Genomic DNA, 15560 nt, shown 5'->3' on the forward strand with positions numbered 1-15560 from the left:
GTTTAGGGAAGTTTTTAATATATTATGAACTATTGGAGAAACCCAGCCAGATGGATGGGGTATAAATAAACTATTGCTATTGTTATTGTTTTAAGGACTTTCCCATGCAATATGGGAATCCACATCCATCTGAAATTCAGGAGCAGTTGGACAATCCCCAGATTCTGGGGATCTACTTTTGTGGCCATCTGGTAGAAAAAGGGGAACTGGGTTTTATCATGAATAGTCGGAAAAGTGTATCCATAACTTGCCCAGGACGCAAAGGGAGAGGTGAGTGCTTTGCTGTGGTTCCAGGACAAATCTCAGACAGTTGACCAACTACAGTCCCCAACACATACACACAAAGAACAAGACAAAATGCTGACCGTGTAGAACGGGAGGAGGTCTTCCAGGAATGCCTCCAGTCTCTCAATATTTTCTGGGACTGATTCACATCCCAGAATATTAGCCTAGGGACTCAGCTACGTTACTCAAAAAACTGTGTTTTGAATGCATTGTAAACAAGCAACATGGTTTTTTTAAAGCAGTGGTGGGGTGTCATAGGGCATGTGACACCAGTGTTGAGTGTTCCTGCTTCCAGGTTCCATCCCACCCTCACCTTTGGGAGAGTCCAAAAAGGAAAGAATGAAAAGCCCATGGCAGAGGCACAAGTCCGTCTTAACACCAAACCAGCCATACCTGTGGGATTTTGTAGATGCTTGACACAGGTGACATATGTCTAGAAATATCAGCTTCGGCATCTTCAAGAACAGCCAACAGGTTATCCCTCTTCCCACAGTCATAGTTTGGAATGTCTGCGTGCCCAGTAGAGAGCAGGTCTAGCAGGGCATCAGAAGTCATGCTTGCATCAGAATAATGGTCATAGATGACATAGCCGAGGGTGACGTTGGGTAAGAGCCTGGGGTCCTGATTGATTTTGCGAACGGCAGCCAGGAAGGACAGGACATTCCAGAATTTCCCACGATAGCCACGGGAATGAAAAAGTGCCCTACATTGAATGAAAACATTTCTAATTCTTTCTGTATCTAAACTCTCAGCTGTTTCCAGCACAGAAAATAAAACGAGTCCACCCTGAGATGCTTAACTACCTTCCATTAGTGGCCTGTAGGAAAGAGGAAAAGGCCCGTTAGCCTCACTGAAGGTGGACTGACACCATAGTGAAACTGACCACAACTTTCACCATTATGAACATTTTATGAGATTGCGTTTCAGCTGTGTTTGCAGTGAGCTGCATCATTTACGCCCTTGTAGGTTTGGGTTTTTAATTGCCACTTTGCACAATCATAACATTCTCAGTTGCAGCATTCTCATTTTCAGTCAGGACTTCAGCATCAGCTGCTGCTGCACCTTCAACTGAGAAGCACCTAAGTTCATGGTCGGTCCTGGCATATGGGGGCAGCTGGAACCTATGAAATCAGAGTGTGCCTCCAGACAGTCAATATTTTGCAGGAGGGATTCCAGCGCATGGCAGAACTTTGTTTTCCTGCAGTTAAAGATTTCTGCCATAGTGCAAGAAAGGCCCCTTTTAAAAATGGTTTGCAATTTTGAAAGTTACACAAAAATGCACAGAAAAGTGTAGAATGATTAAATGATTAGGAGGAAGGCATGCGAACCCCTCTTATGCAAGTCTGGGTGGATATTCCAAGGAATATTCACTGTTGTATAATCTCCCTGCCCACAAACCACAACAAATGTTCCATTTTTCCACCTTCACCATGGTCCCTTACCTTTCCCGCCCCGACCTGGCCACAGTGATCCATGCGACGGCCACCTCCAGGGTTGACTACTGTAATTCGCTCTATGTGGGGCTGCCCTTGAAGCTGTTCCAGAAATTCCAGCAGGTGCAGAGTGCTGCAGTGAGGCTCCTCAAGGGGTCACTGCCATGGGAGCATATTCACTCAGTACTTTTCTAGCTGCACTGGCTCCCGGTGGAGTACAGTGGTGCTGGTTTTGACTGTTAAAGCCCTTCACGGCCTAGGACCCACGTACCTATGGGACCGCCTCTCCCGGTATGCCCCACGGAGGACCATAAGGTCCATAAATAGCAACACCCTAGAGGTCCCAGGCCCTAAGGAAGTTAGATTAGGCTCAACCTGAGCCGGGGCCTTTTCAACACTGGCCCCGGCCTGGTGGAACGCTCTGTCTCATGAGACCAGGGCCCTGCAGGATCTGATTTCTTTCCACAGGGCATGTAAGACAGAGTGTTCCACCCGGCCTTTGGCTTTGAGTCAATTTGATTCCCTCCCTCTCTTTTTCCTTTCTCCTGTGATGAGGCTGCATTTGTTGTATTTTAATCTTGTTTTTAAGTTGTATTCATTCAACTTGTTTTTATTATTGCTTGTTAGATGCCCTGAGCCCGCCTTGGCTGGGGAGGGTGGGGTATAAATAAAATTTATTATTATTATTATTATTATTATTATTAGTATTATCATAGCACACCACATAATCAAGTAAATCAGGATGAATACTGAATCAGCAGGGTCTCTGGAGAAGCCTTGAATCAGGTGGAGAGCATTTTTTTTTGATTGACTGATTCATTGACTGAATCAGAAGCAGAATGTCATCTCACGTTTCTCTCAAAAATGGGGTCCATTCTGGTGGACTCAAAGGAGAACCTTGGACAAATCCTTTGAGTTTTCATGAGAAGTAAAGGAAAGGGGAAGTGGGAAGAGTGATGTTGTGTCAGGCATGAAGAGTTCTCTCCCTTTGGTAACATCACAGATAAGAATTAACAAGCAGTTGATCTATTTATAGTCCTTTTATTACAGCATCATGTTGCAAGCAGAAATACACAGCTCTCTGCAAGGAGGGCAGTTGGCTGCTCTAAAACCTCCTTCCAACTTCTGTAGCATTTTAGGTGCCAATGGGAAGTCCCTCCCTCCCTCTGACTTCTTTGCTCTCTGATATGTTCAGTCCTCTGAGTATGTGGTGAGGGGGGTTCCCCACACTCTCAAGTGACATCTCAAGTAGCTGCCCCCTCCTTTCGGGTTCCCTTGTCATTGTCTCGTACCTGGGCAACTCCTCCCTCAGTTGTTCAGCTTCTGTCTCTCTCTCTGCTTCTGAGCGCGCTGTGGACTGTCAGACTTGCATTCGACTGAGCTTCTCTTTTGGTTGAGTCTGTGATTAACAACCTGAGCCTTTGATGAGGTTCCAAGCACGTTCCCCCATTGTGCAAAATATCCAGCACGCTGGGAAGGAGCTGAGATAGTATGAGCTACATTGCTAAGAGCGTTTTATTTCTAACTATGCAGACAGAAAAGAAATATACATGCTCTCTCTGTGAAAGCCAAGAGCAACTGAACAACAAAGGAACAGGAAACCAGCAAACATTACATCCGTCTCCTGTCTTCCATGAGACTTCCAACAGTATGGAATCTCTGGAATGCATTCCCCAGTCCTCATCCTTAGACTATTCCCTGACATGTTGTGATCATTTGGGTTGCCCTTTTTTAATTTTGATGCCGTCAATCACGGTATCCTCCTGAACTGACTTAGTGAGATGGGTGTCAGAGGCACTACATTACAGTGGTTCTGTTCATATCTTCAATGTCATGTCCAGAAAGTAGCGCTCGGTGACTGCTCTTCACCCCCACCCCGGCATTTGTGCTATGGAGTTCTGCAAGGTACTATTCTCTCCCCAGCGCTATTTAAGATCTATACGCTATATAAAATTATATGAAGTCATGGGGTGCGGTCCAGAGGAGTTTTGGAGGAAGGGCCACCAGTATGCCGATAACACACAGGGACATGGGTGGCAGTGTGACCTACTGAGCTTCTTGGGCTTGCTGGTTGGAAGGTTGGCGGTTTGAATCCATGTGACAGTGGCAAGCTCCCATTGGTCAATCCCAGCTCCTGCCAACCTAGCAGTTTGATGTTGTTGTTTTTTTAAAAAAAATTGATTAAAATAAATATACAACATACAACAAAAAGCAATACAAGATTCACATGCCAAAATTATGCGGAATCTCCTGACTTCCCCCCATCTCTTCCATGGGTACTAGTGTTTATATTTACATCTGCATATCTAAACTGTCCAAATTTAGTCTTTCCCAATTCTCCATACTTTCCATTAATTTACAAATGTGGTTAAAATCCTGCTAATGTTTTTAACCTGCTTACAATTGTCTTGCTTTCTGAGCTTCCCAGTTAATTTTGCCATTTCAGCATAGTCCATCAACTTGGTTTGCCATTCTTCTCTGGTCAGGGTTGTTTCCTCCTTCCACCTCTGGGCTCGTAGCATCCGTGCGGCTGTTGTCGCATACATAAACAATCTTTTCTGGTCCTTTGGTATCTCGGTACCTGTAATTCCTAATAAGAAGGATTCTGGTTTTTTAAACAAATTTTGTTTTAAACATTTTTTCCAATTCTTTATATATCATATCCCATATTTTTTTAGTTACTTTACACATCCACCACATATGATAAAAGGTACCTTCTTTTTCTTTACACTTCCAGCAGGTATTTGAACTCGTTCGATTTGGAGCCAAATACCACCAGTGCATCATTTTCATATAATTTTATGTCAGTGAACAACGTGCCATAAATTTCAAATCTGTTTTCCATAACCTCTCCCAATCTGCCATTTGTATATTGTGTCCCAAGTCCCAAGCTCTGGCTTCCATCACAGTGTCCCGTTGCGCCAGAAGCAGTTTAGTCATGTTGGCCACATGACCCGGAAAGTTGTCTGTGGACACCTGATCCCTCAGCCTCATAGCGAGATGAGCACCACTCCCCATAGATGCATTTGACGAGACTGAACCACCCAGGGGTCTTCACATTAACACACAACTCTATTTCTCCATAACAGGAGAGTCTGTGAAGGCTTGTGACCAGTGTCTGGATGCAGCAGTGGACTCCGTAAGGTCCAATAAACTGTGTTCAAATCCTGGAAAGTCCACTTACCTTTAATGGTCAGGCGGCGTTGCGGCCAACCAAGTCCACACCCGCAATTTGGTGCCCTGCTGGGGAGGGTTGCAGCCTGCCTGCGGATTGACCAATTGTGCCAGGCTTAGGTGCAGGCATTCCGCAGGGGGTGGACCCAAACATCCAATAGGCATTGCTTGGCCCCGCTCCCTGGAGGGATAAGTTGGGGCCTGCCCAGGCCTCCTCCCCAGTTTGTCCTTGGATCTCCCACCCTCCGTCCCCTTTTTAATATGTTTTATTTTCATACTAAGACCTTCCTATGAACATTGTCAGCTGCCATATTTGGGGCCTGGTGTCGGAATTCTGCACTACCGAGCTACTCCTCCTCGGACGCTCTTCCTCATCTCCGACGGTGATTAACGACCTAAGACTTTGATGAGGCTCTAAGAATGTCCCCATTCCGCTGAGTATGCAAACATCAGCAGAAGGATGAGAAATATATGAGCTACATTGCTATGTTTTATTTCTAACTACGCAGGACAGAAAAGAATACACATCTGCTCTCTGTGAAGGCAGAGAACCAACTGGAACAAAGAAACAGGAAATGAGTAAGAACAACATCCGTCTCCCATGAGACTTCCAACAGTCTAGAATGTAAACAGAGTCTTGTGACTCCAAAAACTGCACAGTGGCATAAACAGAAATCTAACACCTGGCAGAAATTTTTCCATTTGGCAACTTGGCCCTGGCCATTTGATTTTCACCTTCCTCATAGCAATCCTCACATCTTTGTGAGGTTAGGCATTGGGTAAGCCTTAGTTCTGGCTGGAGGGGAGGTTACAGCCTCTGTCCACCCCTCCTTGGTTAAGGGTATCCTGTTAAAGGGATCTGTGAGGAGTAGCTTCTGTCCGGATGCCCAGGCGGGGGCTAGGGCCATAGCACTCCTCCAACAGGGACCCTCCGGTGGTTAACCCTACTTGATGTAGGTCATGGGGGGCAGGTGTGGATTACCCTTAGATGCACCCCCAGCAGATGGACTGGGGTGGAATAAATGGCTATACACAATGCCGATTCCAAACCATTCAGATCTGTAATCAATAGAGTTGTGGCTCATTTGGACCCAATGTTATGCTGTTGTCTTGTCTGGTTTTACATCACTTAGGGAGTGACAGGAACACAGGAGCTTGACACATAATTTGTAGGCTCTTTGGCTGATTCCCACTTCTAAAGGAGCAAGTGCATAGTTTGGGGGTACTCTTGGATACACCTTTGTCACCAGACACCCATGTGTCCTCTATGGCTGTTTGTGAACAGGAATAGCGTGACCACTGGAGCATTGGAAAACTTGGAGCTGGACTACTGCAATGCACTCTTTCTGGGGCTGCCCTTGGGTCTGGTGCAGAATCTCTAGTTGGTGCCAAATGATGTGGCCAGATTGTCCTTGCGAGATTTTGGTCAAGAACATCTGGCACCCCCCCCCCCAATTGAAGGACTATCCACTTAAACCTATTTTCTGCTTCCTGCAACTTCCATTCCTGATCCACCAGAGGACCTCTTCTCTTATTCCACGACTACTAAGCTTACCCAGGAGGCACCTTTTTGGCAGCTTTTTTTTGGAAGTCCAAGTGTTGGTTTGTCTGTTTCTTTATTAAATTTATACACCGCCCTTCACCCAATGATCTTAGGGTGGTTCACAGCATAAAAATACAGGATAAGACCAAAAAGTATATAATAAAAACAAAAAGCCTACAAAAAAAATCTGCTGAATCGCCTCTGTCTTTACGTGAAATTTCAGTTCCCTTTTTCACCTCTCAAATTCATCAGAATAGCCCTATCCTGTGTTAGCATCACGGGAGGTGGGGGGGGGTGGGATTCTGCCAGGGCTCATGTAGAATAGTTCAGGTAACTTCTAACTCTTAATCTTGGTATTTTCCACCAATCTTTGGCATTTGCATCTCACAGTTTGGAGGCAGATCTTGGAGTTTTCGCAAACATGTTTTTCTTCAGCCCTACAGTTGCAGGTGGAGCTGCATAAAGTGTTTAGGAACTTGCAGAGGTGGTACTTCTTCTCCATATAATTATCAAAATGATAGTGTGTGTTGTTTTTTTGCTTCCAAAGATCTCATTTGAGTCCACTAAACGTGATGTCATGGATCTGAGGCAGAAAGGTCTGGCAGATATATGCCTCCTGAGCCACCTAAAACTTGGGTGGGCTGAGATTTAGGACAGATGATAACTGCACCAGAATGAGGTTGGCTTGACTTCTCTCCACTTCAGATGTGACCCCTCTGCAGGGCTCCGTTAGTGAGAAGAAAGTTACTGCATCTTGCAAGGACCACAACAAAAGACTTCTAATTCTTTGTAAGAGAGGTGGTTGTTCCTGGGAGGAAAAAGATGGTCCTCATTCTCCTGTTTCTACTGCCTTATGGGGACTGTGGGAAACTGAAGACAAAATGCCTCTTGTCTTTGGAAAGGGATGAGATAGATTCACCTAATTATTTCAGGCCAGGAGACCACCTCATCAGTGGGGTCATCTCTGCCACAAACACTATGTTTCATCCTCATATCTTTAGCCAATGTCCTTCCACCAGCTTTTACTGGTAAGAACATTTGTGGGGATGGAATTCCTGGTGTTCCACTTGCTACCATTTCCATGAGATCCAATTCATTTCCAGTTACTTTCTGGGGCCTTTCTCATTGTCTGGTACCTGCATTTAAGAACATAAAGAGATCCCAATGGCAGATAAATTTGGGGGGTGATGAGGCTCTCAGCGGCAACCAGTCACAATGGCTATGTTCTCCATTCACTGTCACAGGCACTATGCCTCTGGGTACCAGTAACTGAGAATCTCAAGTAGGGGAAGACTTCTTGTGCTTCTCAGTTTTGCATGTGCATCTGGTTGGCTGCCTTGAGGATGCTGGAACAACAGATGAGCCTCTGGGCTGATTCTGCAGGAATTTTCCTGGAAAATGATGGTAGGAGAAGGGTCTCTTTCTGCCTTAGGTTTAATATACAAGGGGGAAATATCTACTGGATCTTTTAATCACTGTCTTAGATCCCTAATAATAATAATAATAATAATAATAATAATAATAATAATTTTATACCCCACCCATCTGGCTGGCTTTCCCCAGCCATTCTGGGCAGCTTCCAACAAAATATTAAACTACAGTGGTTTGTTAAACATTAAAAGCTTCCCTAAACAGGGCTGCCTTCAGATGTCTTCTAAAAGTCTTGTAGTTGTTCTTCTCTTTGGCATCTGGTGGGAGGGCGTTCCACAGGGCGGGTGCCACTATCGAGAAGGCCCTCTGCCTGGTTCCCTGTAACTTGGCTTCTTGGAGTGAGCGAACCACCAGATGGCCTATGGCGCTGGACCTCAGTGTCCGGACAGAACGATGGGGGTGGGGACGCTCCTTCAGGTATATTGGACCAAGGCCGTTTAGGGCTTTAAAGGTCAGCACCAACACTTTGAATATATTATGTCCCACATCCTTCGCCCATTTTATCATAACGCAATTTACCTGGTCCTCTTTAGTGCCCCATTCCAAAAGCTTGGAAACGTACTGAGAGCCAATGTAGATCTTTCAAGACTGGTGTTATGTGGTCTCGGCAGCCGCTCCCAGTCACCAGTCTAGCTGCCGCATTCTGGATTAGTTGTAGTTTCTGGGTCACCTTCAAAGGTAGCCTCACATAGAGCGCATTGCAGTAATCCAAGCGAGAGATAACTAGAGCATGCACCACTCTGGCGAGACAGTCTGCGGGCAGGTAGCGTTTCCGCCTGCGTACCAGATGGAGCTGGTAAGCAGCTGCCCTGGACACAGAATTGACCTGCGCCTCCATGGACAGCTGTGAGTCCAAAATGACTCCCAGGCTGCGCACCTGGTCCTTCAGGGACACAGTTGCCCCATTCAGGACCAGGGAGTCCTCCACACCTGCCTGCCTCCTGTCCCCCGAAAACAGTACTTCTGTCTTGTCACGATTCAGCCTCAATCTGTTAGCCACCATCCATCCTCCATCCGCCTCCAGACACTCACACAGGACCTATACTGCCTTCACTGGTTCTGATTTGAAAGAGAGGTAGAGCTGAATATTAGCGGTAGAACAATAATATTACTTGGACAGTACTGGCATGTATATAATTTCTCCCCCCAGGAAAGGACCCACAAAGTACAGGCAGCTCCTCTCCTTCTTGTATGCCATTCAAGCGATCAACCAGAATCAAAAGCTGTTACCCAACATCACCCTGGGCTACAGCATCCATGAGAACTTTTTTGATGGAAGGGTGACCTATGATGCTTTGCTAGACATGCTGTCCGTTGGGCAGCTGAACTTTCCAAACTACAGCTGTGGTAAACAGACTAACTTACTGGCTGTTCTCGAAGGGTCCGACTCTCAAAACTCCATCCAGATTTCAAACGTGTTGGGCATCTATAAAATCCCACAGGTAGGAATGGAGAGAGGTATAATAGCATTATGATATCGGCTGTTTTATTTTCAACTACCCTCCTGTTGATCCCTAGCATCAAATTTGCCTTCTTTATGGCTGCCACAACCTTCAAGGAAATCACTGTTCCCACCAAAGGGTCCTTGCAATAGACCTTCCTCCTTCCTAAGACCTTCCCAATCTCATGTTGGCCTTAGAAATATTTAGGCTTTGATCTGAAATCAAACAAGATCCAAATCTTCCGTTCTCTTCCCAGGTCACTTATGCTTTTGTCTCTCATGTTCTGGATGATAAGAGGCATTTCCCTTTTTTCTACCGGATGGTCCCCAAAGAAGAAGCCCTGTACCCAGGGATTGTCAAGCTGCTCCAGCACTTCCGATGGACGTTGATTGGCCTCCTTGCACCAGACACCGACAATGGAGAGAGGTTCCTGAAGAGCTTGACACCCGTGCTCATCAAGAGCGGTGTCTGTGTTGTCATCTCACTAAGCATCCAACGACTGAATACAAATGCAGTAGACATGCCTCTTCTTCCATTCCTCAAGTGGAGGCAAGTGCATGTATTTGTTTACTATGGGGAAATGACATTTTTCTTAAATGGACTACTCATTATACAATATATTTTTGACAAAGTGATGAAATCCATTGTTGGGAAAATCTTCATCACAACAGTTTTCTGGGATGTTGCCTTGGAGCTGATGTATAATGGGATATCTTTCCAATACATCCATGGTATATTTTCCTTCTTCACTGAGACAAGTAAAGGGGCAAAATATGGTGATTTTCTACCCTTTTTCTTTGGTATTAAGAAGTTTTGGGAGGATGCTTTTAATTGTTTTTATTTAAAGCATGCATTCTCAGTGAAAGGGCGGACAAGATGCAGAGAGAAAGAGAAACTGGAGAGGCTTCCCCAAGATGATCTGGAAAGAATCCTCTCTCTAGACAGCTACAGGATCTACAACACTCTGCAAGCCGTGGCTCGTGCCTTAAATGCTGCATATTCATCTAGATCTAAGCAGAGGGGAACTGAGAGAATGGGACTTCAAAGGCTACAGCCATGGCAGGTATTTTCTTTCCCTTCATAGACATCTCAACTGAGCATGACAATCGATTGTAGTGTTGCAGATATTGAATATTGTGCTGTTTGAAATGATTGGAAGCATAAGAACTGGAAGCATTCATTTCCTTTTGGAAATGAATAAAAAAATTCCTTCCAGTAGCACCTTAAAGACCAACTAAGTTAGTTCTTGGTATGAGCTTTCGTGTGTTTTGGAAATGAATTATTGTCCAGGCGCATAGAAATATTATTCACTCTTTACTCACAGAACTCTTTATAACAGAATGAGAACATCATTCTGTCCAACACAGGCTCAGGATCTCTCTATCTCTCTATCTATCTATCTATCTATCTATCTATCTATCTATCTATCTATCTATCTATCTCTTTAATCTTGGAAAAAACCCAAAGTTTGCAAAACACATTACCCATTTTCCATTTTAAACCTTCCTTAATACATCTCTATACTTAAGAGATGTAAAGGCAATATTAAGTTAAGAAAGGCATAAGAAGTGATTCAGACGGAGGATTATCAGAGGTGCTGATGGAAGTCCAAGAAGAATGTATTTGTGATAAACTATGTGGTACGTTTTATAATTTTGTATCAATAAAAATATTTATATATAAAAAATAAACTTTCCTTAATACATATACATTTTTCATTTCTGTTTCCTATTCTTATTCTTGCCTCATTGCACAGCTCCCCGAGCAACTGCTCCCATCATGTGCCCAATTCTCCTTATCCCGCAAGTTGGAATTATTTTGGGTAGGGGAGATGACATTGATCAGGCTGTCTCTAATCTCTATTCCTTTGACACCCACTTGACTCTGTTCTGGCTCTCTGCTCCCTCCACCAAGCTCCTGCCTTTCCCTGCTGAAGCCCATATTGGAGATTTCATTCAGGTTGCCTTGAAAGGAAAAACGAACCTAACTCACTCTTTCTGAAAGAATCCAAGGGGGCAGCTTCCTTCAAAAAACATGCTTACTAGGAGAAAATCACACAGAAATGCTGAAGAATTCTAATGAGTTTCTATTATTATTATTATTATTTAAAAAATGCTTCAGAAATGTGGAGAACTGAATGTAAGATTGGGGTTTGTGTGTGAGAGAGAAAACAGTATGAACCAAAAGTGACAAGATCCCTCCATTACTATTTGAGTCTGCAACCAGCCCTAAGCAAAGGGGAAGTGGATTGTCAGTATGATTCCATTATTATTATTATTATTATTATTATTAGATAATTTTTATTAAATTTTCAATCTAAGAATTCCAAATGAACATTTTACAAACTCTGAAATATCCGATGACTTCCCTTCTTCTCTTTCCATGGTTCATTTATACATCCCTGTATATTTTGCTATAACCATTCAAATCAGTTTTCTACTTTTACATCCATCAAACATTATTTATGTGGTTGAGTTTATCTTAATCTTGAGAGAGCCAGTGTGGTGTAGTGGTTAAGAGCGGTAGTCTCGTAATCTGGGGAACCGGGTTCGCGTCTCCGCTCCTCCACATGCAGCTGCTGGGTGACCTTGGGCCAGTCACACTTCTTTGAAGTCTCTCAGCCCCACTCACCTCACAGAGTGTTTGTTGTGGGGGAGGAAGGGAAAGGAGAATGTGAGCCGCTTTGAGACTCCTTAAAGGAAGTGAAAGGCGGGATATCAAATCCAAACTCTTCTTCTTCTTCTTCTTAATGCTGCCACCATTTTCAGCTGTATACTGCTTTTTCCATATATTCAATAAATGCTTTCCACTCTTCTTTCAATGTATGTTCTTCTTGCTCTCTTATTCTGCATGTTAAATCTCCAATTTGTGCATATTCTGTCCACTTAAGTTGCCAATCCTCTTTAGCTGGGACCTTGCTGACTTTCCATTTCTGGGCTAGCAAAACAGGGGCCTATGCTTCCCTTTATTCTAAATGCTCTCATCTTTGCTTCTGTTCCAGCTCCACCCTTTCCTAGGAAACACCCAGTTCTACAATTCTTCCATGGACAGAATGTATTTGGATGAGAACGGGGAGCTGGCAGCTGACTTGGACATTGTGAACTGGGTCGTGTTCCCCAATAAATCCGTCCTCAGAGTGAAGTTTGGGAGTATCGACAGACAGGGATCCCCAGACCTGAAGTGCTCCATCGACCAGGAGGCCATTGTGTGGCCCAAGTGGCTCAATCAGGTGACAGGGAGTGGGAATGATGCCTGTCATTTTGCTGTCTTTTCTCTGAGCTCTAATAAGTGCTCCCTGTTCTTTGGGCTGCTGCCCTCAGTTGCCTGTCAACTCCAGCACTGGGCTGTTGTTCCAGATAGTTCCTACAGCTCCTCTGCTCAGCTGGGTGCCAAAGGAGGCTTCTTGCTAAACTGTGTGTATGGGGAAGGGGGGGTTCCTTGCTTTTCTCTTGTTGCATGTATTTTATCGGTAGTGAATAGCTCATGGCCCATATACAGAACTTTATTTAATGGAGGTCCTTTGGTTTTTTCCTGAATTTAATCATGAATAATTCATGTATAAATGCTTAATTTCAAGCTATAGTCTAGATGCTACAGCAGATACTATCCCTCAAAGAACAATTCTCATTGACGCTCTTTGTCTTTGTGCCTAGACCATTCCTACTTCCAGGTGTGTGGAAAGCTGTCGCCCTGGATCCGTCAAGGTGATTCAGGAAGGGAAGCCTCTTTGCTGTTATGAATGTCTTCCCTGTGCAGAAGGGACCATCTCCACTCAGGAAGGTGGGTGACTCCAAGGGAAAGGCTGGCCTTGGGGAAGAGAGAAGGGTTCAGTCAGGAATCTCTCAAAACCATTTCTGGGCAGGATCAGTCTGGTATGCTTCATGTGTGGGAGAGAACTGGGTGGTTCAAATCATCATCATCATCAATCTCTTTTTATGATTATAGTTTATGATATTGTTCTAAAATGTATCATCATCATCATCATATATATATACAAGTATGATCAAATGTGAAGGAGGGAGGTCTAAACCACAAAGCCTCTTCGTCTTGCTGATCGGAAGTTCAGCAGTTTGAAACCACGCAACGGGCTGAGGTCCCGTTTCTCTGTCTCAGCTTCTTCCATCCTAGCAGTTCGAAAGCACACCAGTGCAAGTAGATGGATAGGTATCACTGCAGCGGGAAGGTAAAAAATGTTTCCATGCCCTCTTGCATTCGTCATGGTGTCCCTTTGCACCAGAAGCGGTTTAGTCATGCTGCCCACATGGCCCAGAAAGCTGTTTGTGGACAAACACCATCTCCCTTGGCCTGAAGGGAGATGAATGCTGCATCCCATAGTTGTCTTTGACTAGACTTAACTGTCCCGGGGTCCTTAAGGAGGGAGATTGTTATGGACCTAGGGTAGATATTAGACTTCTGCACAGACTCCTGATCCTCCTTTTGGCCCTGGTATAGGGGGCTCCAAGCAGCCCAACCTGCCAGAGGCCAAGCTGGGGATTTCTAGCCCTAGAATCTGTTCCAAATTTCTTCGGGGTAGAGCTAATGTTTAGAAAAACCTAATGAAACACCTGTAAGTGATCTGTGGCTGCCCCAGACTGACTTGGTCTACAACTGAATCTCTCCCAAGAGGCTGGATATTGCTCAGGGCTTGGCTGAATCCAGAGTAGTAGACATTACTCTTTCTCTCTCTCTTTTGCAGATGCAGACCTTTGCAAAAAATGCCCAGAAAATCAGCATCCAAACATGAACCGAGATCAATGTGTGTTCAAGCATATCACCTTCCTAGCCTATGAAGAATCTCTGGGGGTTGTCCTACTTTCCCTTGCCCTACTGGGGTCCATAGCCACAAGCTTTGTTTTAGGAATCTTTATTAAATACAACGAAACTCCCATAGTCAAAGCCAACAACCGGGACCTCTCCTACATCCTCCTCGTCTCCCTCCTGCTTTCCTTTTTGTCCTCCTTCCTGTTCATTGGGAGGCCAAGGAAAGGGACCTGCCTTCTCCAACAAACAGCCTTCAGCATCATCTTCTCTATTGCTGTTTCTTCTGTGTTGGCAAAAACCATCACTGTGGTTCTGGCCTTCCTGGCCACCAAGCCAGGGAACAAGGTGAGGAGATGGCTGGGGAAGAGTCTGGCCAACTCCATTGTCATTTCCTGTTCTTGTGTCCAAGTTGTCATCTGCATGATCTGGCTGGGGATCTCGCCACCATTCCCAGACTCTGACATGCACTCCCAGCCTGGGGAGATCATCCTGCAATGCAACGAAGGGTCTGTGGCCATGTTCTATGGTGCCCTCGGCTACATGGGCTTCCTGGCTGCCATCTGCTTCACGGTAGCTTTCCTAGCCAGGAAGCTGCCTGGGGCCTTCAATGAAGCCAAGCTGATCACCTTCAGCATGCTGGTCTTCTGCAGTGTTTGGGTGTCCTTTGTGCCCACCTACCTAAGCACCAAAGGGAAATACATGGTAGCCGTTCAGGTTTTCTCCATCTTGGCCTCCAGTGCTGGGCTCCTGGGCTGTATCTTCATTCCCAAATGCTACATTATTATATTGAGGCCTGATTTGAACACAAAGGAGCACCTGACAGCAAAAACTAAAGATAGCATCTGATTCTAAAAATATTATTTTTCAAGAAGATAGAGAAGTGATGTTCTTGAAAAATAATGTTTCAATTTAAAAAATCATTACCCTCATTTGATCATGTAGAAGCAACCAACTTAATGGAAGTAGTTATGAAATTTGGATTTGGCTGAAAATTTGTTAAAACTTTGGAAGATATAGTTCACATAGATCACAGGGAATTCCCATTACCAAAATTTTGTAATTATTCTTGGAACAGAACAAGGATGTCCACTGTCACCCCTCTCTTTTTTCCAAGTGAATCTCCAGCCCCCGGGCTCTCTCACTTCCTCATTCATCATCACCTCCTCTACGGGTGCTGCTAAGTACCCTCTGTCTTTGAGCTCTTTGCTCTCCTACTTTTAAGGCTCGCTGGGTTCTGAGACATGGTGGGTCTAGAATGGTTTCTAATGACGTGTCAGCCAGGTGTTGCTCTGGCTTTCTCATGATTTCCCAACTTTCCCCCTCATCTGCCTCTGAACTGTGACTTCCCTTTATACTTTCTTCCTCTTCCTCCTCCCTGGGAGGGTCAGGATGGAGAGGTGGTCTCCCCCATTCCTCCCTGGCCCTTGGTCATCTTGGTCACCCTCCACCCCATACCTGCCAACTCATCAATATCTTCCTTAATTTATGGTG

The 15560-nt window shown here is 44.8% G+C and overlaps 2 protein-coding genes and 1 long non-coding RNA gene across 3 annotated transcripts in view; all 3 read left to right on the forward strand.

Moving 5' to 3' along the window:
• LOC309527566 (uncharacterized protein) overlaps positions 1–15560 on the forward strand; it is a gene marked incomplete at its 3' end in the record, with an annotated part of 49090 nt that overhangs the window by 12026 nt on the left and 21504 nt on the right. The window lies entirely within an intron of this gene.
• LOC309527468 lies at positions 42–1075 on the forward strand. The gene is made up of 2 exons (XR_014217248.1): positions 42–270; positions 1038–1075. It is a non-coding gene; the product is annotated as an uncharacterized lncRNA (long non-coding RNA).
• Positions 9628–14992, forward strand: LOC309527565 (vomeronasal type-2 receptor 26-like; the record flags this gene model as incomplete). Its single annotated transcript, XM_082214392.1, has 4 exons — positions 9628–10371; positions 12310–12537; positions 12962–13088; positions 14005–14992. The coding sequence occupies 4 exons, from the start codon at positions 9628–9630 to the stop codon at positions 14913–14915; spliced, it is 2010 nt and encodes a 669-aa protein (XP_082070518.1). The 3' UTR covers positions 14916–14992.

Source organism: Podarcis vaucheri (assembly GCF_965113315.1).
Source record: "Podarcis vaucheri genome assembly, chromosome: 2".
Lineage (NCBI taxonomy): Eukaryota > Metazoa > Chordata > Lepidosauria > Squamata > Lacertidae > Podarcis > Podarcis vaucheri.